Consider the following 26,685-nt stretch of genomic DNA (forward strand, 5'->3'; position numbering starts at 1 on the left):
GCATCACTATGACCTTGTAAGGATGTCTCACCAGACTTTGTTGTACCGCATGTTTTAATTTGAGTAGTCAAATAAGAAAATCAACCATTTACCCCTCCAATCGGTGGCCAAGGGAAATAACTCGAACACAAATTACGGCTTATTTAAACCTTTCTATACAGAATGAAATTTAAAGCTACAATAAATGCAAATTTTACAAGGTAAATACAAATACATTTCTATGTAAATTTTCTTCACCCTAAATGTACGTATTTTTTTTTTCGCATTCTTCGTGAACTACGTGCAAACGATTTTGCCATTAAAATAATCGCAAATTCTAGTTATCGGAAAAAAATAGTTGACATTGTGTCTTTAAAAATGAAAAATTAATATAAAAATAAAACCATAAATCATTATCCTATGATATAGATATAACATAATGATTGAAAACTGTTCATTATTTTACTAGCTATCTACTTTGAAAATCGAAATCTTCGTATGCCGCCAATTTCAGCTATGTGACGTATAATAATAATGTATTTTTTGTGAACCGCCTTCATCTCACTATATAGTTTCTTGTTTAACTAGATTCAAAAGAATAACATAGGTTTAATTTATTTCGAAAATTTAAGTTTTTGGAAATTTAGGGAGCTACCATTTGATTTTTATGGGTGGCTAGGATGAAATTTGAAAAAAATAGGCAGGACAGGAGTTTTGAGTAAAAAAAAAAAGGCAGGATGAGACACTTTGCAAAAAAAAATGCAGGATGACAATTTATGTAAAAAAGTCAGGATCAACTAAAAAAAAAAGGCAGGACCGAATAGAGTGAAAAATAAAAAGGCAGGACAAAGATTACAACTACAAAAAAATGCAGGACAAAATTCTTCATCCTAGCCCCCCCCCCCCCCCCCCCCCCCATAAAAATCAAATGACAGATCCCGTATACGAAGTGAAAGCAAATGACAAGCACATGCAAAAGTGATGATCACTATATCTTATTTTGTATAATTAAAAAAAGAAACACCATTCAATTATAAAAAGAATTATTAAATAAAATGAGCCGGCCTAGTAAAGATGAAAATTCTTAAGAAAAATCTTCCTGCTCCCTTTCCCGACCAGAAAACCAACCCGTCATTAACCGGCAATTTTAGGGACCAATATGAACCATAAATTAAATTAATTAAATTTTTTTCATCATCGGACACCTTTAACCAAATTGATTTACTTTATATCCTAAATTCAATAATTTCAGTTTCAGTAGAATTTTTGATATTGGCCAATAATTTTTTCTCTATTTTTTCAATTTTCCAACAGTATCAAAAACGCAGTTTTTAACTATCTTTAAGAATTTATTAGATGGTCATATTTTTAGAAATAAACACTTATGTTATAACCTCAAAATAAAGATATAAACATGTACTGTTGTAAATTTAATGTTTAAGAAGAGATCGAAAGACTTTTAAAAATGGTTTTTCTTCTATGCGGGGAACATTAAAATATTATTTTATAAATTCAATTATATTGGTTATATCTGACAAAAATGGATTATAAAGCAATATCTATATATTTTTTTCTTTTACTTACAGTCGGACATTGAACCATTATTGTGTTTTATAAATATTGACTGTTTCGTAATTGTTGTTTATAACTAACAGTTCTCTTGTTTCATAATTGTAAGATAAACCGCCTGGTAGGTTGATACCATCGTCAGCTGTCAGGACAATATCATGTCCCTGTCCATTATCAGATATAATATGTATGTTGTTTGATCCTCTCCCTACAACATACACATCACCGCGGTGGTCTACAGCCACACCTTGAGAATCGTCCAGGTCAGGACTGCTGTATATCTCACGTTCTTTTCCGTCCGATGTAACGACGAAGACTTTATCACTATTATCGTGAAGGCAAAATATATCACCATCTTTGTTGGCACAGATATCCCAAGGATTAAATGTTGTGCGTATTGTTTTCAGAACTTTACCATTAATATCCACTATGGATAGAGTTTTGGGTTGACCATTTACCCATATCTTATCCTTTACACTGGTTATTCCATAACAACATCTTCCAACTTTAATTATTCTACCAAGTTTTAATGATGTGAGGTCGATTATCTGCACACTTTCCCCACCTACAGGTACTAAAGCTTGATTATTGTCATACAAGGTAATACATTCTGGTATATAATCCAAGTTAATAACTTTGGGGTTGGATCCATCTCGTTCACAAACAAAAAGATTACTTTGTAAGTACTGACTAAGGATTAATCTATTACCAGGAATAAAACAACCTTTATAAATACACACATTATCCCCTAATACCCTAGTCTGGAATGAATTCGTCAATGACAATTTTCTCTGGTCTCCCTGTGGTTTGACCGGAAACAGAACTTGTTGGTCTATATCTAGTACAGACATTGGTACTTGGACATGCTCTACATTTATTGTACCCAAGTCTTGTAGTACTTTTTCTATAATTGACCGTTTTTCTGTTAACAGTATTATCTTGTGAGCTGGGAACATCCTTTCGTGAACTCTGGTACATATTTTACAAACAGGTTCACTACAATCACTGCACCAGGATTCTGCTTTTATGTCTTCGTTACCACGTTGACAACCGACACACAGTTTACTGTCTGCCATACTATAACATGAGAAATAAATAGCGTATGGATTTTAGTGCTAATAAATGTTCATGATAATTTCCTGACTTCTAGACTATATAAAGCCATTAAAAGTATACTATTTATTCAGCTAGTATATGTTTGTATATCAATTCATGACCGACTAGTTGTGCAAATTAGAGTCGCAGATGCTTGGGGTTGGGACTCCTCATTTTCTTTTTTTTCTTTTGTTGTGTTGAAGATCCAGTAAATCGAATAATAAATGAGAGACAGACGATACCAAAGGGATATTCAAACTCATAAGTCGATGAAAAACTGACATTACAACAAAAAACGACAAAAAGATAAGCAGAAGCATACAAAACAGTCCTGTACATGTATCAAGCTAAAACAGAAGCATACAAAACAGTCCTGTACATGTATCAAGCTAAAACAGAAGCATACAAAACAGTCCTGTACATGTATCAAGCTAAAACAGAAGCATACAAAACAGTCCTGTACATGTATCAAGCTAAAACAGAAGCATACAAAACAGTCCTGTACATGTATCAAGCTAAAACAGAAGCATACAAAACAGTCCTGTACATGTATCAAGCTAAAACAGAAGCATACAAAACAGTCCTGTACATGTATCAAGCTAAAACAGAAGCATACAAAACAGTCCTGTACATGTATCAAGCTAAAACAGAAGCATACAAAACAGTCCTGTACATGTATCAAGCTAAAACAGAAGCATACAAAACAGTCCTGTACATGTATCAAGCTAAAACAGAAGCATACAAAACAGTCCTGTACATGTATCAAGCTAAAACAGAAGCATACAAAACAGTCCTGTACATGTATCAAGCTAAAACAGAAGCATACAAAACAGTCCTGTACATGTATCAAGCTAAAACAGAAGCATACAAAACAGTCCTGTACATGTATCAAGCTAAAACAGAAGCATACAAAACAGTCCTGTACATGTATCAAGCTAAAACAGAAGCATACAAAACAGTCCTGTACATGTATCAAGCTAAAACAGAAGCATACAAAACAGTCCTGTACATGTATCAAGCTAAAACAGAAGCATACAAAACAGTCCTGTACATGTATCAAGCTAAAACAGAAGCATACAAAACAGTCCTGTACATGTATCAAGCTAAAACAGAAGCATACAAAACAGTCCTGTACATGTATCAAGCTAAAACAGAAGCATACAAAACAGTCCTGTACATGTATCAAGCTAAAACAGAAGCATACAAAACAGTCCTGTACATGTATCAAGCTAAAACAGAAGCATACAAAACAGTCCTGTACATGTATCAAGCTAAAACAGAAGCATACAAAACAGTCCTGTACATGTATCAAGCTAAAACAGAAGCATACAAAACAGTCCTGTACATGTATCAAGCTAAAACAGAAGCATACAAAACAGTCCTGTACATGTATCAAGCTAAAACAGAAGCATACAAAACAGTCCTGTACATGTATCAAGCTAAAACAGAAGCATACAAAACAGTCCTGTACATGTATCAAGCTAAAACAGAAGCATACAAAACAGTCCTGTACATGTATCAAGCTAAAACAGAAGCATACAAAACAGTCCTGTACATGTATCAAGCTAAAACAGAAGCATACAAAACAGTCCTGTACATGTATCAAGCTAAAACAGAAGCATACAAAACAGTCCTGTACATGTATCAAGCTAAAACAGAAGCATACAAAACAGTCCTGTACATGTATCAAGCTAAAACAGAAGCATACAAAACAGTCCTGTACATGTATCAAGCTAAAACAGAAGCATACAAAACAGTCCTGTACATGTATCAAGCTAAAACAGAAGCATACAAAACAGTCCTGTACATGTATCAAGCTAAAACAGAAGCATACAAAACAGTCCTGTACATGTATCAAGCTAAAACAGAAGCATACAAAACAGTCCTGTACATGTATCAAGCTAAAACAGAAGCATACAAAACAGTCCTGTACATGTATCAAGCTAAAACAGAAGCATACAAAACAGTCCTGTACATGTATCAAGCTAAAACAGAAGCATACAAAACAGTCCTGTACATGTATCAAGCTAAAACAGAAGCATACAAAACAGTCCTGTACATGTATCAAGCTAAAACAGAAGCATACAAAACAGTCCTGTACATGTATCAAGCTAAAACAGAAGCATACAAAACAGTCCTGTACATGTATCAAGCTAAAACAGAAGCATACAAAACAGTCCTGTACATGTATCAAGCTAAAACAGAAGCATACAAAACAGTCCTGTACATGTATCAAGCTAAAACAGAAGCATACAAAACAGTCCTGTACATGTATCAAGCTAAAACAGAAGCATACAAAACAGTCCTGTACATGTATCAAGCTAAAACAGAAGCATACAAAACAGTCCTGTACATGTATCAAGCTAAAACAGAAGCATACAAAACAGTCCTGTACATGTATCAAGCTAAAACAGAAGCATACAAAACAGTCCTGTACATGTATCAAGCTAAAACAGAAGCATACAAAACAGTCCTGTACATGTATCAAGCTAAAACAGAAGCATACAAAACAGTCCTGTACATGTATCAAGCTAAAACAGAAGCATACAAAACAGTCCTGTACATGTATCAAGCTAAAACAGAAGCATACAAAACAGTCCTGTACATGTATCAAGCTAAAACAGAAGCATACAAAACAGTCCTGTACATGTATCAAGCTAAAACAGAAGCATACAAAACAGTCCTGTACATGTATCAAGCTAAAACAGAAGCATACAAAACAGTCCTGTACATGTATCAAGCTAAAACAGAAGCATACAAAACAGTCCTGTACATGTATCAAGCTAAAACAGAAGCATACAAAACAGTCCTGTACATGTATCAAGCTAAAACAGAAGCATACAAAACAGTCCTGTACATGTATCAAGCTAAAACAGAAGCATACAAAACAGTCCTGTACATGTATCAAGCTAAAACAGAAGCATACAAAACAGTCCTGTACATGTATCAAGCTAAAACAGAAGCATACAAAACAGTCCTGTACATGTATCAAGCTAAAACAGAAGCATACAAAACAGTCCTGTACATGTATCAAGCTAAAACAGAAGCATACAAAACAGTCCTGTACATGTATCAAGCTAAAACAGAAGCATACAAAACAGTCCTGTACATGTATCAAGCTAAAACAGAAGCATACAAAACAGTCCTGTACATGTATCAAGCTAAAACAGAAGCATACAAAACAGTCCTGTACATGTATCAAGCTAAAACAGAAGCATACAAAACAGTCCTGTACATGTATCAAGCTAAAACAGAAGCATACAAAACAGTCCTGTACATGTATCAAGCTAAAACAGAAGCATACAAAACAGTCCTGTACATGTATCAAGCTAAAACAGAAGCATACAAAACAGTCCTGTACATGTATCAAGCTAAAACAGAAGCATACAAAACAGTCCTGTACATGTATCAAGCTAAAACAGAAGCATACAAAACAGTCCTGTACATGTATCAAGCTAAAACAGAAGCATACAAAACAGTCCTGTACATGTATCAAGCTAAAACAGAAGCATACAAAACAGTCCTGTACATGTATCAAGCTAAAACAGAAGCATACAAAACAGTCCTGTACATGTATCAAGCTAAAACAGAAGCATACAAAACAGTCCTGTACATGTATCAAGCTAAAACAGAAGCATACAAAACAGTCCTGTACATGTATCAAGCTAAAACAGAAGCATACAAAACAGTCCTGTACATGTATCAAGCTAAAACAGAAGCATACAAAACAGTCCTGTACATGTATCAAGCTAAAACAGAAGCATACAAAACAGTCCTGTACATGTATCAAGCTAAAACAGAAGCATACAAAACAGTCCTGTACATGTATCAAGCTAAAACAGAAGCATACAAAACAGTCCTGTACATGTATCAAGCTAAAACAGAAGCATACAAAACAGTCCTGTACATGTATCAAGCTAAAACAGAAGCATACAAAACAGTCCTGTACATGTATCAAGCTAAAACAGAAGCATACAAAACAGTCCTGTACATGTATCAAGCTAAAACAGAAGCATACAAAACAGTCCTGTACATGTATCAAGCTAAAACAGAAGCATACAAAACAGTCCTGTACATGTATCAAGCTAAAACAGAAGCATACAAAACAGTCCTGTACATGTATCAAGCTAAAACAGAAGCATACAAAACAGTCCTGTACATGTATCAAGCTAAAACAGAAGCATACAAAACAGTCCTGTACATGTATCAAGCTAAAACAGAAGCATACAAAACAGTCCTGTACATGTATCAAGCTAAAACAGAAGCATACAAAACAGTCCTGTACATGTATCAAGCTAAAACAGAAGCATACAAAACAGTCCTGTACATGTATCAAGCTAAAACAGAAGCATACAAAACAGTCCTGTACATGTATCAAGCTAAAACAGAAGCATACAAAACAGTCCTGTACATGTATCAAGCTAAAACAGAAGCATACAAAACAGTCCTGTACATGTATCAAGCTAAAACAGAAGCATACAAAACAGTCCTGTACATGTATCAAGCTAAAACAGAAGCATACAAAACAGTCCTGTACATGTATCAAGCTAAAACAGAAGCATACAAAACAGTCCTGTACATGTATCAAGCTAAAACAGAAGCATACAAAACAGTCCTGTACATGTATCAAGCTAAAACAGAAGCATACAAAACAGTCCTGTACATGTATCAAGCTAAAACAGAAGCATACAAAACAGTCCTGTACATGTATCAAGCTAAAACAGAAGCATACAAAACAGTCCTGTACATGTATCAAGCTAAAACAGAAGCATACAAAACAGTCCTGTACATGTATCAAGCTAAAATTTTGATTAACCATGAACTTGTTATCGCATCAACTTGACACTTTATCGTGTTATGAGCTATTTAAAATGCATGCCAATTTAAGGTGTCAACTCGGATTTCGCTAACAAATAAAAAATAAAAACTTGAATTGAATTGATTGATTAATTTCTTTTTAACATCCAGCAGCAAAATATTACAAGCATATTCAGGACATGCTATTGAAATTTATAAACCATTTGTTGTACGACACCGACACGTTGAGTTGGAGTGCTCACTATGTCACATGCCACAGGAAGGCATATCAACATTCTTAGACACATTATGCTACAAACTCATAGTTGATCAGTCTATATGTTCTTACACCTAAATATAACGTGCATGACGGGAATGCGTGAAATACATGCACCAGTTTAAAAGTGATTGATTTGGCCAATCGAGAAATTAAAACCACAACTTCTGCAATACACCACTGACTTCAAAAAGTTGTCTTTCTGGCATTTATAGATTTATTCGTTATAAAATTGACTAGGCCAAAAGAAAGTGTACAATGGAATAAAATAATACGAAGATAGGTATAGATGTGTACAATGGAATAAAAAAACTATGAATATAGTTATAGATTAGAAAACGACAAACTGTAACAATTAAAGGCAACAGTAGTATACCACTGTTCAATAGTCATAATTCGATTAATCAAAAACAAATCCGAGTAAAAAACTAAAACCGAGGGAAACACATCAACTATAAGACTCATAAGAGGTAAACAACGGAATAACAGAAACACTGAACTACAACAAAAGCATACATACATAGAAACGGACTGTCGGATAACAATATTCCTGTGCCATATTCCTGACTTGGTAAAGAAAAATGGTGGGTTGAACCTGGTTTTATGGCCAGCCAAACCACTCACTAATATGGCAATGTTAAAAATACTGCTAAAATGACAACACTACCTGACAGGAATACAGTACAAAGGCAAGAACACTCAGCACAGATTTTTAGCCATGCCAAAAAAAAAAAAGATACTCGCCTTACGATAAAGGGCAACGAAATCAAATAGTTTAGTTTGTTTATGTCGGTAACCATGAAGATAAAACGTTATTTCAAAACTATACTCGTACATGAAAATATGTATTTGAAGTATGCAGCGTACCTTGACCTATAATGGTTTACTTTTATAAATTGTAACTTGGATGGAGAGTTGTCTCATTGGCACTCATACCACATCTTCCTATATCTAATAAATGTAGTTTGTCTTTGTTTCGTTACTTATTGAGAGATTATTGCATAAGAAGCTTGTTATTAAAACAACATTGCACACGCTGAAAAGTCTCGCCTGCTATACTTTTCATGATGGAATTTCATACAATACATCGAAAATAGTTAGCCTTTTGATTATAGTATATGAGATATAGACTGAATTTCGAAAATTGAAGATTGACCAATGAACCATAAAAATGAGGTCAAGGTCAGATGAACACTGCCAGACAAAATAGACTCCATGCAAGTATTCCATACACCAAACATAGTTGGCATATGCTTGTAGTATCTGAGAAACAGACTTAATCACAAAAACTTAACATTAACTAATGAACCATGAAAATTAGGTCAAAGTCAGATGACATTTTCCAGACTGACATTTATACCTACAATCATTCCATTCATTCCAATAAAGTGGTCCTATGCTTATTGTATCTGACAAGTAGCCACAACCTGAAAAAAAATTAACATTGTCCAATGAACCATAAAAAAAGGTCAAGATCAGATGAAACCCGCCAGACAGACATGTGCATCTTACAATCATTCCTAACACCAAATACAGCTGATCTATTGCTTATAGATTCTGCGAATCAGACCAAATCACAAAATACCTAACATTGACCAATGAGGACAAGGTCAGATGAACCCTGCCAGTCAGACATGTACACCTTGTAAAAATTCCAAAAACCAAATATAGTTGACTTATTGCTTATAGTATATGAGATATGGACTTAACCTAGATCACTTATTCATGAAATGAGGTCGACGTCAGATGAACCTTGTCTAACGGACAAGTAAGCCTTACAAGGACCCCATATACCAAATAAAGGTATAGTATTACTCAGTCGCTGAACCATTTAATTGAAGTCAGGACAATGGACATAAGCCAATAACATAAGGTATCTGAATACAAGGAATGAAGCCTCTTCTAAGTTCTGAAATATAAAGCTTTATATCCAATTGTTTACGTCGTCACCTCCACCGGATGGTCACCCCAATGTCTCGCATTAAAGGTTTCCCAATCTGCTACCGTACCAACCGAGCCTTTATTGAATTTTTGAAAATAACTGATGTATAGGCTTAATGTAAACGTATGTGTTATGAGTCATAATTAACCTCATTAATAATGTATTAATGATGAAATAAACCAACTACTTTTAGACGAGTAAAATCTCTAAATTGTCAAAATATTAACATACAATATACCAATTATTATATCAATGTCATTAATCATCAGCATGATTAGCATTAAGTCTTCACCTTCTGATTTTAAAATATTTATTACCTTTACCATTCTATATTTTTCTCCATTTTCACACATGTATGAGAGATTTTACCAATAGGAAAAATACGAAGAAAGCGTCAAACTACAAGATACGCTAATAAACCATTTCATGAACAAGAGTGTCAGTGCAATTTACAATCATTTTATGACAATTGTTCTTGAGTTTTTTTATTCCAATAATTCTAGACTTTGGTCGTTTTTTTCATTGGCAATAAAGTAGAAAATTTTTATTTTCTCGATATTTTCAGTTTACATCTTTAGAATGCATTTCTAGAAAATGGAATCTTTAGATTGTGATAAAAAAAAATGAGTAACACGTGTTTAAGAACGTCGTTCATAGATCGTATTTCAATTATTCCAAATTCTGTTTATTATACATTAACAAAAGATTCTTTCATTTTTTCTATATATAAACAAAACAAACAAAAAACAAAAACGCAAATCTATATTTAGATATTTCAAGGCCGTGTCAACTTAGTTCGTGTAAGGTCTGTTTGATTCATGCACTTGTGCACTAACTGAATAATCTCATTTAGAATAAAAACCAAAGTGTTCTATAAACGGTGAAATCTCTATCAAATAAAAAGTTCAGCAAGATTTTGCTGATTTGCAATTCGATTTCTTTAGTTTTATCATGATGAATTAAGGTGGTACCTAACACTACAGGGAGATAACTCTGTAAAAATCAGCTAAACGTTTTAATTACGTTGTATTGTTAAGGAAATATTAAGCTTCTCAATGATCAAAATTAGTGTTTGTCAAGCTGCTATATAACCAAAGAAATTTTTCTGATAAAGTGGTTGGTTCAAATTTTTTGAAATTTTTATATTTTTGTCAAAGGGTCAAAGTAAACATTTTGTCAAAATTTTATGAAAATTAAACGAACCAAATTAATATTAGTCAAGGTGTTGGGTACCACCTTAAATAATCTAATGCGTTAAATGATACCTCCAAAACAACACTAACGGTTGAGATACGTACCAACCGTACCTGATACGTAGCAAATCGGGAAACCTCTAATATGCGACTTCCGTCAGGCAAAAATGTTAATCTTTGTTGCATGTTTACAAAAACAATATGGAAAAGTCAATACATCCTCGTAACGGCAATCAGTGAGGCAGGTGCAACCGGTAACACAGATCCGAAGAATATTTATACGTTTGTCAGGTAGGAAAATATTTTCCCATTTTCTCCTGTTTAAAGTATTTTTATGGTAATGTTTTATGTTTCACGTATTGGTTATGTGACAGGTCATTTGTTTTTCAAATTTGAAGTTGGAACTACACTAAGTCTTGTTAAAAAACTTATCAATGAATTCAGTTGGAGGATCTCTCATTTTAAAACAGTTGCGTAAATAATAGCATATTTCTTCAAAACTATAATTGGAAATCACAAGTTATATATGTTTCATAAAATAAGTCAGTGACATATACGACTTTCTAACCAAATAAGAAGAATTTCTGTTATTTAATCACTGTTATATACACAATTGAAATTGGTAAATCAACAGTGTTTGGCTATCGTATACAGCAGACATGGCAAACACTGATGGTTGATTTTGTTAACAAGTTGGCAATCGTAAACAAAAGTTGTAAATTTACTTTTCAAATTAATGGTCTTGTTTTCAGATTTAAAAATCGTCCAATGATCGCTAATCTTCCACCTTGGGTTTGTTTTTGATTAATTTTCAAAATGTCCAATGCTTAAACAGTCTGTAGTATTCTTAGCGAATAAGTTTTCAATAGATTAGCAACATTCCAGCAGCGCCTGCATTTGAAGTATCTTCCAGTTGATACGATATTCCATGGCTTGAATTTCCTATTATTTCCTTGATAGATGTTGTTGCTCACAAAGAAGATATTAAACCAAGTGGTGAAGTTGAAATCACCCCTTCGTGTTGCTTAGTCTTTTGTTTTCTATATTGTGTTTTGAATACTATTGTTTGTCTTCTGGTCTATTCCGTTGTCAGTTTGTTGTCGGCTTAAGAAGGAATTATTCAAACCTCTTTACGTAGAATATTTCACACCATATCAAAAATAGATTTTATTGATTATTTCCGTCCGAAATGGAATACATAGCAATATAATTAGTTATTTGAATTCATAATCTGACATGGTTCCATTATTGTATTTTATAAATATTGACTATGTTATTATAATTATTTACTACTAACAGTTCTCTTGTTTCACAGTTGTAAGATAAACCGATAGGTTGATAGATACCATCATCTGCAGTCAGGACGATATCATGTTTCTGTCCATCATTAGATATTCTATGTATGTTATTCGATCCTCGCCCTGCTACATACACATCACCGCGGTCGTCTACAGCCACAGCACTAGTTATGGTCAGGTCAGGACTCTTGTATATTTCACGTTCTTTTCCATCTGATGTAACGACGAAGACTTTATTACTAAAATTGTCAGTACAATAGACATCCCCATTGTTGTTGGCACAGATAACCCAAGGATCAAATTTTGTATGTATTGTGTTCAGAACTTTACCATTGATATCCACTATGGTTAGAGTGTTGCGTTCATTTTTTACCCAGATTTTATCTTTAAAACTGGTGATTCCTTCACACGTTCCTCCAACATTAATCATTCTACTAGGCCTTAACGATGTCAGGTCAATGATCTGGACACTTCCATTACCTTGAGATACTATAGCATGTTTGTTTCTATACAATGTTATATATTTTGGTTCAAAATTCAAATTAATTTCTTTGTAGTTTGATCCATCAAGTTTACATGCAAAAAGTTTGCTGCCACTGTACTGACAAAGGAGTAACCTATTACCAGGGAAAAAACAACCTCTTAAAATACACACACCATTACCTAATTTCGTGGTCTGGAATGAATTTGTCAGCGACAACTTTCTCTTGTCTCCTTGGGCTCTGACAAGAACCTGGCTTTGTTGATCGAGATCTAGTACAGGCTTTGGTACTGGGACATTGTCTATCGTTATATTACCGAAATCCAGGAGTATCGCTTTTACATTTGATTCTAATTCTAAAGGATGATATGTAAGTGTTGGAACAGTTGCTATTTGAAGTTCTCTGATTTTCAATTCTTTCTGGTGAGTTTTAACATCGAGAAATTTTACTACCTGGAATAAATGGATTTCAGAAGCGTGTTGTTTAAGCGATTTTAGATCACTTTTCCATGTAGACAATGAGTCAGTGCTAGACCGGGCGCTATCTTTATTTCGGGATATCGTATCATTACATTGTTTATACTTATTATCAATGTCTTTATATATATCTGCTTCTAGTTTATCTAAATGACCGATAACTCTCTGTTTCATTTCCGACACTCTTTTCTTGATGTTGTTACGAATGTTCTTCAAATCTTCAAGTGTTGTCTCATTTTGACTCAGTATTTTTTCTGTAACCTGACTAAGGTTTTCCATCCTTCTCTCTAGATCGGAAATAGCAGTGCTATCTTTCACGCCCTTGGCAGCTTTTTCAACTGAAATGATAGGTTTGCAATTCTGATGTGATGCAGGTACACATGAATCGCAGATCACCTTGTCATGTTGACAGCAGTACAGTACGATCTTTTGATCGGGATGATTGTCACAATTCTCGGACATTTCAAGAAACGAAGAAATAAGTTGTTGTATTTCTTTCATTGGTACTATCTTATTGGCTGGTAACATTCGTTCATGAACTCTGGCACATGTCTTACAAACAAGTTCACTGCAGTCACTGCACGAGGATACTGCTTTCATGTCTTCATCCCTACACTGACAACCGACACAAAATTGAATATCCGCCATACTGTAATATGAGAAATACATAACGTATGCATTAAAAAAAGTATTTGATGGACATAAAATTAGTTAAACATTTTTTCGATTTATTTTTAGGCTATAACTCTCTAAGGAGTCATCCAATTGTTTTTAACATTATAGTGTTTTTGTTTGATTTTTTTTTTTGTAAATCTTGGTTTTTAAAATTATTTTTGCAGTTAAGTGTTTCTATCTATCATTATAACTTCGGGACAATGGAAAAAAAGCACGTCTAAATTTATTAAAAAATCGTCATTTATAGCCAATAATTCCTTAACAAGTTGTCCAATGCTTTCTGTCCTTGGGCATTTTTGTAGATCATAATTTGCTCATCTTTTTTGTCATTTACAGTTTCTACGTATCCAATATAGTTTTTTGAGAAAATAGGTAATAAACAGCTGCGCCATGAGCGCATGATACGCCCGTCCCATTTTCTAAGAATAAAGTTCAATAACTTCTCAATGTCATATCAGAAATTTATGAATAATTAAAGGGAGGTTACCTTAATAGATATAAACCAGGCACCAAAGTTTAATGAAAACTGTTCAAAGCACTGTAAAGGTATTGTCTGAAAACTGCAAAATCACCCCTTTTTATGAATAAAAATCCCATAACTAGGAAATGTAAAATCTAAAATCTATTAAAATCGAAAAGGAGCTCATGACAATAGATATAAACAATTCACCAAGTTTCTTGCAAATTGGTAAAATCATTTTTGAGTTATTGTCCGAAAACTTGAAAATCCCCCTTTTTTTAATGAATAAAACCCAATAACTCGGAAACGTAAAATCTAAAATCCCCCCTTTTTTAGCTCACCTGGCCCGAAGGGCCAAGTGAGCTTTTCTCATCACTTGGCGTCCGTCGTACGTCGTCGTCCGTCGTCGTCGTTAACTTTTTACATTTTGAACTTCTTCTAGAGAACCACTGAATGGAATGAAACCAAACATGGCATGAATGTTCCTTATGAGGTGCTGACCAAGTGTTGTTACTTTGAAGCCGATCCATCATCCAAGATGGCCGCCAGCAGGGGACATAGTTTAACATAGGACCCTATGGGAAATACATACAAATGTCTTCTTTTAGAGAACCACTGAATGGAATGAAACCAAACATGGCATGAATGTTCCTTATGAGGTGCTGACCAAGTGTTGTTACTTTGAAGCTGATCCATCATCCAAGATGACCGCCAGCGGGGGACTTAGTTTAACATAGGACCCTACGGGAAATACATACAAATGTCTTCTTTTAGAGAACCACTGAATGGAATGAAACCAAACATGGCATGAATGTTGCTTATGAGGTGCTGACCAAGTGTTGTTACTTTGAAGCCGATCCATAATCCAAGATGGCCGCCAGCGGGGGACATAGTTTAACATAGGACCCTATGGGAAATACATACAAATGTCTTCTTTTAGAGAACCACTGAATGGAATGAAACCAAACATGGCATGAATGTTGCTTATGAGGTGCTGACTAAGTGTTGTTACTTTGAAGCCCAGCCATCATCCAAGATGGCCGCCAGCGGGGGACATAGTTTAACATAGGACCCTATGGGAAATACATACAAATGTCTTCTTTTAGAGAACCACTGAATGGAATGAAGCCAAACATGGCATGAATGTTCCTTTTGAGGTGTTGACCAAGTGTTGTTACTTTTAAGCTAATCCATCATCCAAGATGGCCGCCAGCGGGGGACATAGTTTAACATAGGACCCTATGGGAAATACATACAAATGTCTTCTTTTAGAGAACCACTGAATGGAATGAAACCAAACATGGCATGAATGTTCCTTATGAGGTGCTGACCAAGTGTTGTTACTTTGAAGCTAATCCATCATCCAAGTTGGCCGCCAGCGGGGGACTTAGTTTAACATAGGACCCTATGAGAAGTACATACAAATGTCTTCTTTTAGAGAACCACTGAATGGAATGAAACCAAACATGGCATGAATGTTCCTTATGAGGTGCTGACCAAGTGTTGTTACTTTGAAGCTAATCCATCATCCAAGATGGCCTCCAGCGGGGGACTTAGTTTAACATAGGACCCTATGAGAAATACATACAAATGTCTTCTTTTAGAGAACCACTGAATGGAATGAAACCAAACATGGCATGAATGTTCCTTATGAGGTGCTGACCAAGTGTTGTTACTTTGAAGCTAATCCATCATCCAAGATGGCCGCCAGCGGGGGACTTAGTTTAACATAGGACCCTATGGGAAATACATACAAATGTCTTCTTTTAGAGAACTACTGAATGGAATGAAACCAAACATGGCATAAATTTTCCTTATGAGGTGCTGACCAAGTGTTGTCACTCTGAAGCCGATCCATCATCCAAGATGGCCGCTAGCAGAGGACTTAGTTTAACATAGGACCCTATTGGAAATATTTACAAATGTCTTCTTTTAGAGAACCACTGAATGGAATGAAACCAAACATGGCATGAATGTTCCTTATGAGGTGCTGACCAAGTATTGTTACTTTGAAGCCGATCCATCATCCAAGATGGCCGCCAGCGGGGGACTTAGTTTAACATAGGACCCTATGGGAAATACATACGAATGTCTTCTTTTGGAGAACCACTGAATGGAATGAAACCAAACATGGCATGAATGTTCTTTATGAAGTACTGACCAAGTGTTGTTACTTTGAAGCTGATCCATCATCCAAGATGCTCACTAGCTGGGGACAGTGTTTAACAAAGGACCCTATGGACAATACATACAAATGTCTTCTTTTAGAGAACTACTGAATGGAATGAAACCAAACATGGCATAAATTTTCCTTATGAGGTGCTGACCAAGTGTTGTCACTCTGAAGCCGATCCATCATCCAAGATGGCCGCTAGCAGAGGACTTAGTTTAACATAGGACCCTATTGGAAATATTTACAAATGTCTTCTTTTAGAGAACCACTGAATGGAATGAAACCAAACATGGCATGAATGTTCCTTATGAGGTGCCGACCAAGTATTGTTACTTTGAAGCCGATCCATCATCCAAGATGGCCGCCAGCGGGGGACATAGTTTAACATAGGACCCTATGGGAAATACATACAAATGTCTTCTTTTAGAGAACCACTGAATGGAATGAAGCCAAACATGGCATGAATGTTCCTTATGAGGTGCTGACCAAGTGTTGTTACTTTGAAGCTAATCCATCATCCAAGATGGCCGCCAGCGGGGGACATAGTTTAACATAGGACCCTATGGGAAATACATACAAATGTCTTCTTTTAGAGAACCACTGAATGGAATGAAACCAAACATGGCATGAATGTTCCTTATGAGGTGCTGACCAAGTGTTGTTACTTTGAAGCTAATCCATCATCCAAGTTGGCCGCCAGCGGGGGACTTAGTTTAACATAGGACCCTATGAGAAGTACATACAAATGTCTTCTTTTAGAGAACCACTGAATGGAATGAAACCAAACATAGCATGAATGTTCCTTATGAGGTGCTGACCAAGTGTTGTTACTTTGAAGCTAATCCATCATCCAAGATGGCCGCCAGCGGGGGACTTAGTTTAACATAGGACCCTATGAGAAATACATACAAATGTCTTCTTTTAGAGAACCACTGAATGGAATGAAACCAAACATGGCATGAATGTTCCTTATGAGGTTCTGACCAAGTTTTGTTACTTTGAAGCTAATCCATCATCCAAGATGGCCGCCAGCGGGGGACTTAGTTTAACATAGGACCCTATGGGAAATACATACAAATGTCTTCTTTTAGAGAACTACTGAATGGAATGAAACCAAACATGGCATAAATTTTCCTTATGAGGTGCTGACCAAGTGTTGTCACTCTGAAGCCGATCCATCATCCAAGATGGCCGCTAGCAGAGGACTTAGTTTAACATAGGACCCTATTGGAAATATTTACAAATGTCTTCTTTTAGAGAACCACTGAATGGAATGAAACCAAACATGGCATGAATGTTCCTTATGAGGTGCTGACCAAGTGTTGTTACTTTGAAGCTGATCCATCATCCAAGATGCTCACTAGCTGGGGACAGTGTTTAACAAAGGACCCTATGGACAATACATACAAATGTCTTCTTTTAGAGAACCACTGAATGGATTGAAACCAAACATGGCATGAATGTTCCTTATGAGGTGCTGACTAAATGTTGTTACTTTGAAGCTGATCCGTCATCCACGATGGCCGCCAGCGGGGGACTTCTTTTAACATAAGACGCTATTGGAAATACATACAAATGCTTCTTCTAGAGGTGCACTGAATGGAATGAAACCAAACATGGCATAAATGTTTCTTATGAGGTGCTGATGAAGTGTTGCTACTTTGTTGCTGATTTACTTTTCAAGATGGCCATCAGGATTTTTTTTTTAAATAACAGGGCCAATTTTAAACCAAATTTGGCCTCACTCATTATTAGGGTATCTGTTATGATTTTAATCTATTTTAACATGATTTCCAAAACCAAAGTAGAATAAGGTGAGCGACACAGGCTCTTGAGAGCCTCTAGTTAATGAATAAAACCCCATAACTCGGAAACGTAAAATAAAAAATTTATAAAACACAACAGGAAGCTCACGTCAATATATTTAAACAATTCACCAAAGTTTCATGCAAATTGATTACAGCGTTTTTGAGTTAATGTCCGACATGTTGACGACGGACGGACATACGGACGGACGGACGGACAGATGGACAGACGAACGGACGGACGGATAGACAGATAACGGTATACCATAACACGTCCCGTAAACGGGCGTATAAAAACATGAAAATAAGCCGAACATCGTCATTTAAAGGCAATAACTCCTGAAGAAGTCATCTATTAATTTTGTTGAAAATATGAAGTAGGCAGATCACTTTGAGCATTTTTGCACATTCATATTAATTATGGTTTCCACCTATATAACCATTTAATGGCTCTCATTCATATGTTTTATTTTTAGCAACTTCGGCCATGTTTGTTGACTGACCAGAAAACAACAACTTTATACTACGTATATACCCTAAGGATCATTCAACTTAAGATTTGTTGAAATTGGTTAAGAAGTTTCAGATGAGAAGATCTTCGAAAAATTATACAACGGACACGAAAATTTGTCAAAAATCCTCGTTTAAGGCCATAGCTCCTTCGACTAGGTTTTACATACTGTTATCTATTTGGGGACCATTTGATATTCTAGGGGAGGGGAATAAGCATGCGTAGCAATAATTGAAAATGAATAGTCGTACTTCAAAATAAACGGGGAATGTGTCCATGGGACACAGATGATGCCCCCGCTTGCATATAACCTTATAAAGAAACATAACTCAAGAACGGTAAAAGTGACGCTACCAAAAGTTGTACTTGATCTGAGTTTTGAGGTAATTAGCATTGTGTATAAGTTTCATAACATTTGGTTGAGGCTAACTTAACTTAGAGAACGGAAACCAAAAATTAAACAATTTTTCCATTTGTAAAGGGACATAATTCTAAATGGTAAAAGTGACGCCACCCAAATTCAAATTTGATCTGTGTTTTGTGGTACTAAGCATTATGTATAAGTTTCATAACATTTGGTTGAGGCTTACTAAAGTTAGAGAACGGAAACCAATTGCGGGACGTACGGAAGGACGGACGTTCAGACAGACAAGGGTAAAACTTAATGCCCCCTCCGCTACGGCTGGGGCATAAAAATACGTAGTGACATACTGAGCATTTTGTCCTTTAAGGAACGAGTTTCTGGTGATTATAATGTTAAATAAATTATTAAACCAAATTCAAAGTCCTCTCTGTACTTCTTTATATTATTTACAGTATGTATTACGAATCTGCAATGCGAGTTCGTCTTCATAATCGGAAGGTGTGTATTGTACCTTCATGTTTTTGTGTACAGTGACTTTGTATTGTAGTAACATATTACAACATTAGCTATCAGATCTCGATATCCAGGGGTATCATATTTGTTTGTAATTTTAACTTTATGATACACTAATCCCGCAAACTTGTTAAGAAAATATAATTATGTTTGGTTAGTTGTTCTAATCCAACGAGAGACATCATTATATATATTTATAATATCAGAAGTCCATTGGAGCTCTAATAATAAACGTCCAAAAGTCAAGTATTTCCTCCTCACAAGTCCATGGGGGGGGGTAAAAATAATAACGAAGATGCAATACTGTGATTCACTACAAATATCATAATGTCTCTCCATCTACTTTTTATTCAAGTATGGGGAGTACAGTGATTAAAAAACATTGTGTCGGAACAGTTTGAACCAGTTAAAGTTTTGTATAAACCAATGCTATCTATTGAACTGTGTTGAACCTCCATTTAAAAACTTGGCAGTGGATTTTTCTCCAGTAATACATAGAAGACATTTTTCATGGAACAACACTCCTTATATCTTTAATCTGAGACTACTATGACTGTTATAGTAGTCTCAGCTTTAATGTCATCCGAATATGTCATTTGTCTTAATGTTTCTGAACTCAATAGTTTAACTACATCTAAAATCAGAAGATACGAAATTTGGTTTGGTTGAAATATTTTGTCTTGGATCATTTTGAAAAACTGCTTTAGTTTTAAGCTGTTCGTTTCCCTTTAAGAAAGTTATGAACTCTGATGAAAGATCGATAACACTTTGCATATCTTCCTCGGTATCACCATCATTATCATTGACATCAAGCTCATCAATATATTTTAGTATATAATCCTCGAAAATTTCTCTTTCGACGGTGGTGCTAATATGTTATTTTGTTTATTTTTTTATAAGCTGGACGAGCTATTGACAGCGATTTCAAAACTGATACTTTTGTAAACACGTGTTCATTGATATCTATGCATATCTGTTTTCTACATGTTTCAAAAATTGATTTGAAGTTTAAAGTTCGGCTACCATAATGACCAGTGGTTGGTGATAATTCACCTTTTTTGCATCTCAAAATTTTTATTTACATGATATAAAATTGAGAATGGAAATGGGGAATGTGTCAAAGAGACAACAACCCGACCATAGAACACAAAACAGCAGAAGGTCACCAACAGGTCTTCAATGCAGCGAGAAATTCCCGCACCCGGAGGCGTCCTTCAGCTGGCCCCTAAACAAATATATATACTAGTTCAGTGATAATGAACGCCATACTAAACTCCAAATTGTACACAAGAAACTAAAATTAAAAATAATACAAGACTAACAAAGGCTAGAGGCTCCTGACTTGGGACAGGCGCAAAAATGCGGCGGGGTTAAACATGTTTATGAGATCTCAACCCTCCCCCTATACCTCTAGCCAATGTAGAAAAGTAAACACATAACAATACGCACATTAAAATTCAGTTCAAGAGAAGTCCGAGTCTGATGTCAGAAGATGTAACCAAAGAAAATAAACAAAATGACAATAATACATAAATAACAACAGACTACTAGCAGTTAACTGACAATTAAGCCAGCTCCAGACTTCAATTAAACTGATTGAAAGATTATGTCTTCATCATATGAATATCAGGCACAATCCTTCCCGTTAGGGGTTTAGTATCATACCATCATAACATATATGAGAAGAACATAACCCGTGTCATGCCAACAACTGGTTTTTAAATAAAAGTGTTTAGTTCCGATGCAAAGACCCTACAAGTGAATCAATATTAACGCCAAAATATGCAATCTTTAATGACCTGACAACAGTATCGTAACTATATCCCTTCTTAATAAGTCTATATGCTTACCTTCAGTCATGGTTCATCGACTTTGAATATTTGCATAACTTACATGTTAAAGTATTGCTATTTTAATTTCAACATTTGCATTATCAAAATTACAAAAAGGCGAGACATATCTCTGTGATAACAGTTTATTTGAAGGTGTGTAATCCGACAAAACTGGAGGATCCCGAAAGGCCTTTAAAACAGATGGCAGAATGGAGCGTTTCAGATCCTTGTAAGCAAAGCTTGGATTTGATTTGATTTGATTTATTTTTGGTGTTTTAACGCCACTTTTAAGCACCGCTTTTGGGCTATTTCGTGGCGGCCAGTTTTTATTGGTGGAGGAAGCCGGAGTGCCCGGAGAAAACCACCGACCTTCGATAGGAAAACTGACAATCCTAGTCAATTAAGATTGGAGTCGAGTGCACCCGCACGAGCGAGGTTCGAACTCACAACCTCAGTACTGACTGGCTAGTGATTACAGTAGAACTTCTTAGACCACTCGGCCACCAAGGCCCCAGCAAAGCTTGGACACACAGAATCTGTATTCGAATCAGACTGATTTGATATCAAAGATAAATAACTAATTTATGTTTTGCTCATAATTGAAGGTCGTACGGTGAACTATAAAGTTATCGAAATTCCTATTGGGACTAACTGTACACCAATTATTGCGGACCTGTTTTTGTCTTGTAAAGAGTTACAATTAATAATGAATAAAATCAGCAAAGACCCATAGAAACAACTAATACACAAATTTAATAACACTTTTAGATATTTGGATGATATATTGGCTCTCAAAAAAGACGACTTTAGTATGTACACTAACTGAGAGAATTATCCTGCTGACTTTAAATAAAGTTAATACTAACAATGAACACTGCCCTTTCCTTGATCTTGATATCTTTATCTTTAACGAGAAGCTTAATACCAAAATTTACGATGAAAGAGATGATTTTTCATTTCCTTTTGTTAATTATCCATTTTTAGACGGTGACATTCCCTTGGCACCATCTTATGGTGTTAATATATCTCAACTTGTTCGATTCGCTCGTGTATGTAACAACGCATTTGATTTTAACGAAAGAAATCGCTGTATTACTGAAACATTATTACGACAGGGTTTTCGATTTCACAAACTTGTCAAAACATTTACTAAATTTTATCATCGGTACCTGAAGGACACCATTCGTAAATATAAATCAACGGGCAGACATCTTATACGATCAGGTATTTCAAATATCAAGTCAATATCGTCAAGCATGACGAAAAAAAATGTGGAAAACTGATTATTTAAGTGAATTTTCTAAGTCCAAGGACCATAACTCTGCACAAAATCACCAGACCGGAACACAATTCGAACTTGATCTGTTACTTGTCATGATAAAACTATATACCAATTATCCATTCAATATCTTCAAGCATGGCGAAAAAAAGTTAGGAAAACTGATTATTTTAGTGAATTTTCTAAGTCCAAGGACCTTAACTCTGCATAAAATCATCAGACCGAAACAAAATTTGAACATGACCTGTAACTTGTCATGCTAAAACTATATACCAATTATCCATTCAATATCTTCAAGCATGACGAAAAAAAAGCGAGAAAAACTGATTATTTGAGTGAATTTTCTAAGTCCAAGGACCTTAACTCTGCACAAAATCATCAGACCAGAACAAAATTCGAACTTGATCTGTAACTTGTCATGATAAAACTATATACCAAATATCAAAACAATATCTTCAAACACGAAGAAAAAAAGTGTGGAAAACTGATTTGCCGGACTGACGGATGGACAGACAGACAGACAGACGGAGTGCAAACCTAAAGTCCCCTTCGACTTCGTCGGTAGGGGACTAAAAACATTGATTCACTCATAGGGTCTTTGCATCGGAAATAAACACATTTATTCTAAAACCAGTTGTTGGCATGATACGGGCTACGTTCTTCTCGTATATTTTATGATGGTATGATACTAAACCACTAACGGAAGGGATTGTGCTTGATTTTCATATGATGAAGACATAATCTTTCAATCAGTTTAATTGAGGTCAGGAGCTGGCATGTCAATAACTGCTAGCAGTCCTTTGTTAATTTATGTTGATCATTGTCATTTTGCTTAGTCTCTTCTGTTATTTATTCTAACATCGGACTTCTTTAAAACTGAGTTTTACTGTGCGTATTGCTGTGTGTTTGTTTATTCCACATTGGCTAGAGGTATAGGGTAGGGTTGAGATCTCACAAAAAATGTATCATTCTAATCGTGCATGCGGAACCAGCACTTAGGAAAAATAAATGCTAATAGTTATAGAAAACAAATAAAAGATAATTGAATTTTAATTATGCATTTTTAGAATAAAAATTTTACTTTTGCACCTGTCCCAAGTCAGGAACCTCTGGCCTTTGTTAGTCTTGTATTATTTTTTAAAATTTTGGTTCATTTATGTGTTTCGGAGTTTAGTGTAACGTCCATTTTCTCTGAACTTACGTCTTCATAATTGTTTAGGGGCCAGCTGAAGCCCGCCTCTGGGTGCGGGATTTTCTTGGTGTGTTGGAAGACCCATCAATGGCCTGTGGCTGTTTTCTGCTCTTTGGTCGGGTTGTTGTCTCTTCGACACATTCCCCGTTTCTATTCTCAATTTTATAGTTGTAAACTTTTACATCATTTTGGTCTCTGGTGGAGACTTGTCTCATTGGCAATCATAGATTCATACCCCATTTTTTAATTTTTATTTTGACATTTGTAACAATATTTATTAACTAAATTGTCAAAAAAACCTGATCAGGCATTCAGACAATACATCCAAATATTTTCAATTTTATCATTATTTTTATGCAAACATACAGTTAATGTATGTCTTTATTCTGTAATATATCATGTAATCAAAAAGTGAAGAATCAATATAGAAAACAAAAGAAACATTTCAAACTTAATGTCCTGTTAACATGTGGTGTTACACAATGGAAATCACAGTACACCTAGAACAAAAAGCCATATATTTCATAGAGGACACTGTTTACATAGTGTGGACAAGACAAAGCAAGACAAAGCAATCCCTACTTTTCTTTTCATAATTTTATTACATATAGTTTAAAAAGCCATATTTGAAAATCTTACAAAGTCCTTATTATTTTTTCATTGTTTTTGAAAGAAAAAATTTGCAAATGTCATGAATGTTAAATGTATGAAAAATCTAGAGAGAATCATTTCCCGCCAAATTTTCAGAGGCTTATATCTCGAAAACAAGTACACTGACCCTTATTTTTTTTTCTGCTTTTTTAGTTCCTTTAATTATATACTATCAATTTGTAACTCTTACTCACAATTTGAATCTTACTCGAAACACAATTCCAACCTGATCCCTAAGAATAACTTGAACTTGAACTCTAACTCTATGGTAAGCCACAATAAAAAAATCTACTCTATTTAATTTAACAGTCTTCACGCTTAACCACAAGTCCTACGGCATTGGCTTGTAAAATTGATTTTCGGCTTGTAAAATTCTTCTCTACAAGCCAACAGAATCCAACTAAAATATTCAAAAAATTGAGCTTCTGGCTTGTGGACTCAAAAATTTAGCGTGAAGGCTACTCTAAGACTTATGATAAAGGGCAACAAAAATCAAATAGTTTGTTTATGTCTTTAACGTTATGATCAAAAGTTATTTCAAAACCACATTCAAGGTAGGTATAGTTTCTGGTTGGGATTTCTTTTTTCCGTGTGAACTGGATCACTTTTTCATGTGTCGTTAAACAGTATTTAGTTTATAAGATATCTTATTAAGTTTATAAGATATATCAATTAGTTTAAAGGATATATCAATTAGCTTTTATGATATCTTATTGACCAAGATACATGTATCATATACATTACAGATATCTTATCTAATTTATTAGATATTATATTTGATTTATAAGATATCTATTTCAGTTGATAAGATATCTTTTTAACTAAATAAATAAGATATCTGATGAGATTTTTAAGTCCTTTAAGGATTCTTTTTTGATGAATATGATCTTAACTTCAAAAATGTACTTGGATTTCAGGATTGCTACCTTTCACTAAGATATTACAGGTAACTTAACTTTATTAACCATATAATATCAGTAATAAATGGGTCCCATAATGTAAATGGATATTGCATTTAGGTATAAACTTTTGAAGATTTTTCATGATTACCAAAATAGTACTTCTATTTTTGGATTGCCTCATAATAATTTCTTATTGCACCATGTACTAAATGGTTCTTCTCTTAAACCCTTATGAATTATTACCAGTAAGGACCCCACTGGAAATAAGTTTCAATAACTTTTGTGGGTCATCCTAGGGTATTAGGCTGCAGTGATAATCTTAGTCTATATAGTTTACTTATTAAAATCTAGTCTCAAATCAAAGTATCATGACAATTTCCATACTTTTATTTTTTAAATTATAATTTTTAGTAAACATGTAAATCATTTGTGTCTGTAAGTTGTAACTATTCATGTCTGTATGTGTCATTTTAATTTATTGTGTCTGTCAAAATTCATACCTTATATCTTGAATGTATATATTGTTCAGTCTAGGTGGCCGAGTGGTCTAGAGCGCTGGACTAAGTGCAGGCGGTTTTGTATTGATATCCCAATGGCATGAGTTCGAATCGCGGCGAGGAAAGAACTCAAAATCAAGGATTTGTATAGTAAGACCTTCTTACTACACAAAGATCTACAAATCCTTATTAAAATCATTCTCCTAAAAAATAATCTATTTTGAAAACTCCGGCGGAACTCTACTGAAAATTGATGTTACTTACCTAATCAGTTAATTTCTCCTATCATTTTTGTTTGGTAAAACCACGGCAACGCTTACTTTCGTTTTCAATGGGATTTCCCTTTGATCAAAGGGAGACGATCTAGTTGTGCTAAAATGAGGGGATACACTGGTATCGGGTCCGTTCGCCCTAATTACATGTTCGCCCTGGGTTCGTTCGCCCTGAGTCCGTTCGCCCATAGAGTCCGTTCGCCCTGGGTCCGTTCGCCCTAATTTTAATAAAAAAAAATAATATTAGTGGTTTAATTTAAAGTTTTGTAATCTTATTCAGATATTTAAATGGTAAATATTAAAAAATATATCTCCAAATTCATGAATAAACATTGAAATTAAAAAAAAAGGGTTTTTGTTTTGAAGCATTAACCAGGCTAGTAATTGGCTTCATTGTTACATTTGTTTTTATTCAGAATTACTTTTAATGACTGTTGATTGTATATAAACT

The 26,685-nt window shown here is 34.8% G+C and overlaps 1 protein-coding gene across 4 annotated transcripts; it reads right to left on the bottom strand.

Annotated features, from left to right (window-relative positions):
- Positions 1-1,170: 1,170 nt before the first annotated feature.
- LOC127699849 (uncharacterized) lies at positions 1,171-26,334 on the bottom strand. 4 transcript variants are annotated; one of them, XM_052203236.1, is made up of 3 exons: positions 26,227-26,334; positions 10,958-13,757; positions 1,171-2,625 (listed from the first exon to the last, which is right to left on the bottom strand). In XM_052203236.1, the coding sequence occupies exon 3, from the start codon at positions 2,622-2,624 to the stop codon at positions 1,581-1,583; it is 1,044 nt and encodes a 347-aa protein (XP_052059196.1). In that variant the 5' UTR covers position 2,625; positions 10,958-13,757; positions 26,227-26,334; the 3' UTR covers positions 1,171-1,580. The 4 variants fall into 4 exon arrangements, 3 of the variants coding, with proteins under 3 accessions (XP_052059196.1, XP_052059195.1, XP_052059194.1); XM_052203235.1 differs by lacking the exon at positions 10,958-13,757 and having other exon boundaries at positions 26,227-26,324; XM_052203234.1 differs by lacking the exon at positions 1,171-2,625 and having other exon boundaries at positions 11,342-13,757.
- Positions 26,335-26,685: the final 351 nt, after the last annotated feature.

The sequence above is a fragment of the Mytilus californianus genome, unplaced genomic scaffold, assembly GCF_021869535.1.
Source record: "Mytilus californianus isolate M0D057914Y unplaced genomic scaffold, xbMytCali1.0.p SCAF_42, whole genome shotgun sequence".
In the NCBI taxonomy this organism is placed as follows: Eukaryota; Metazoa; Mollusca; class Bivalvia; order Mytilida; family Mytilidae; genus Mytilus; species Mytilus californianus.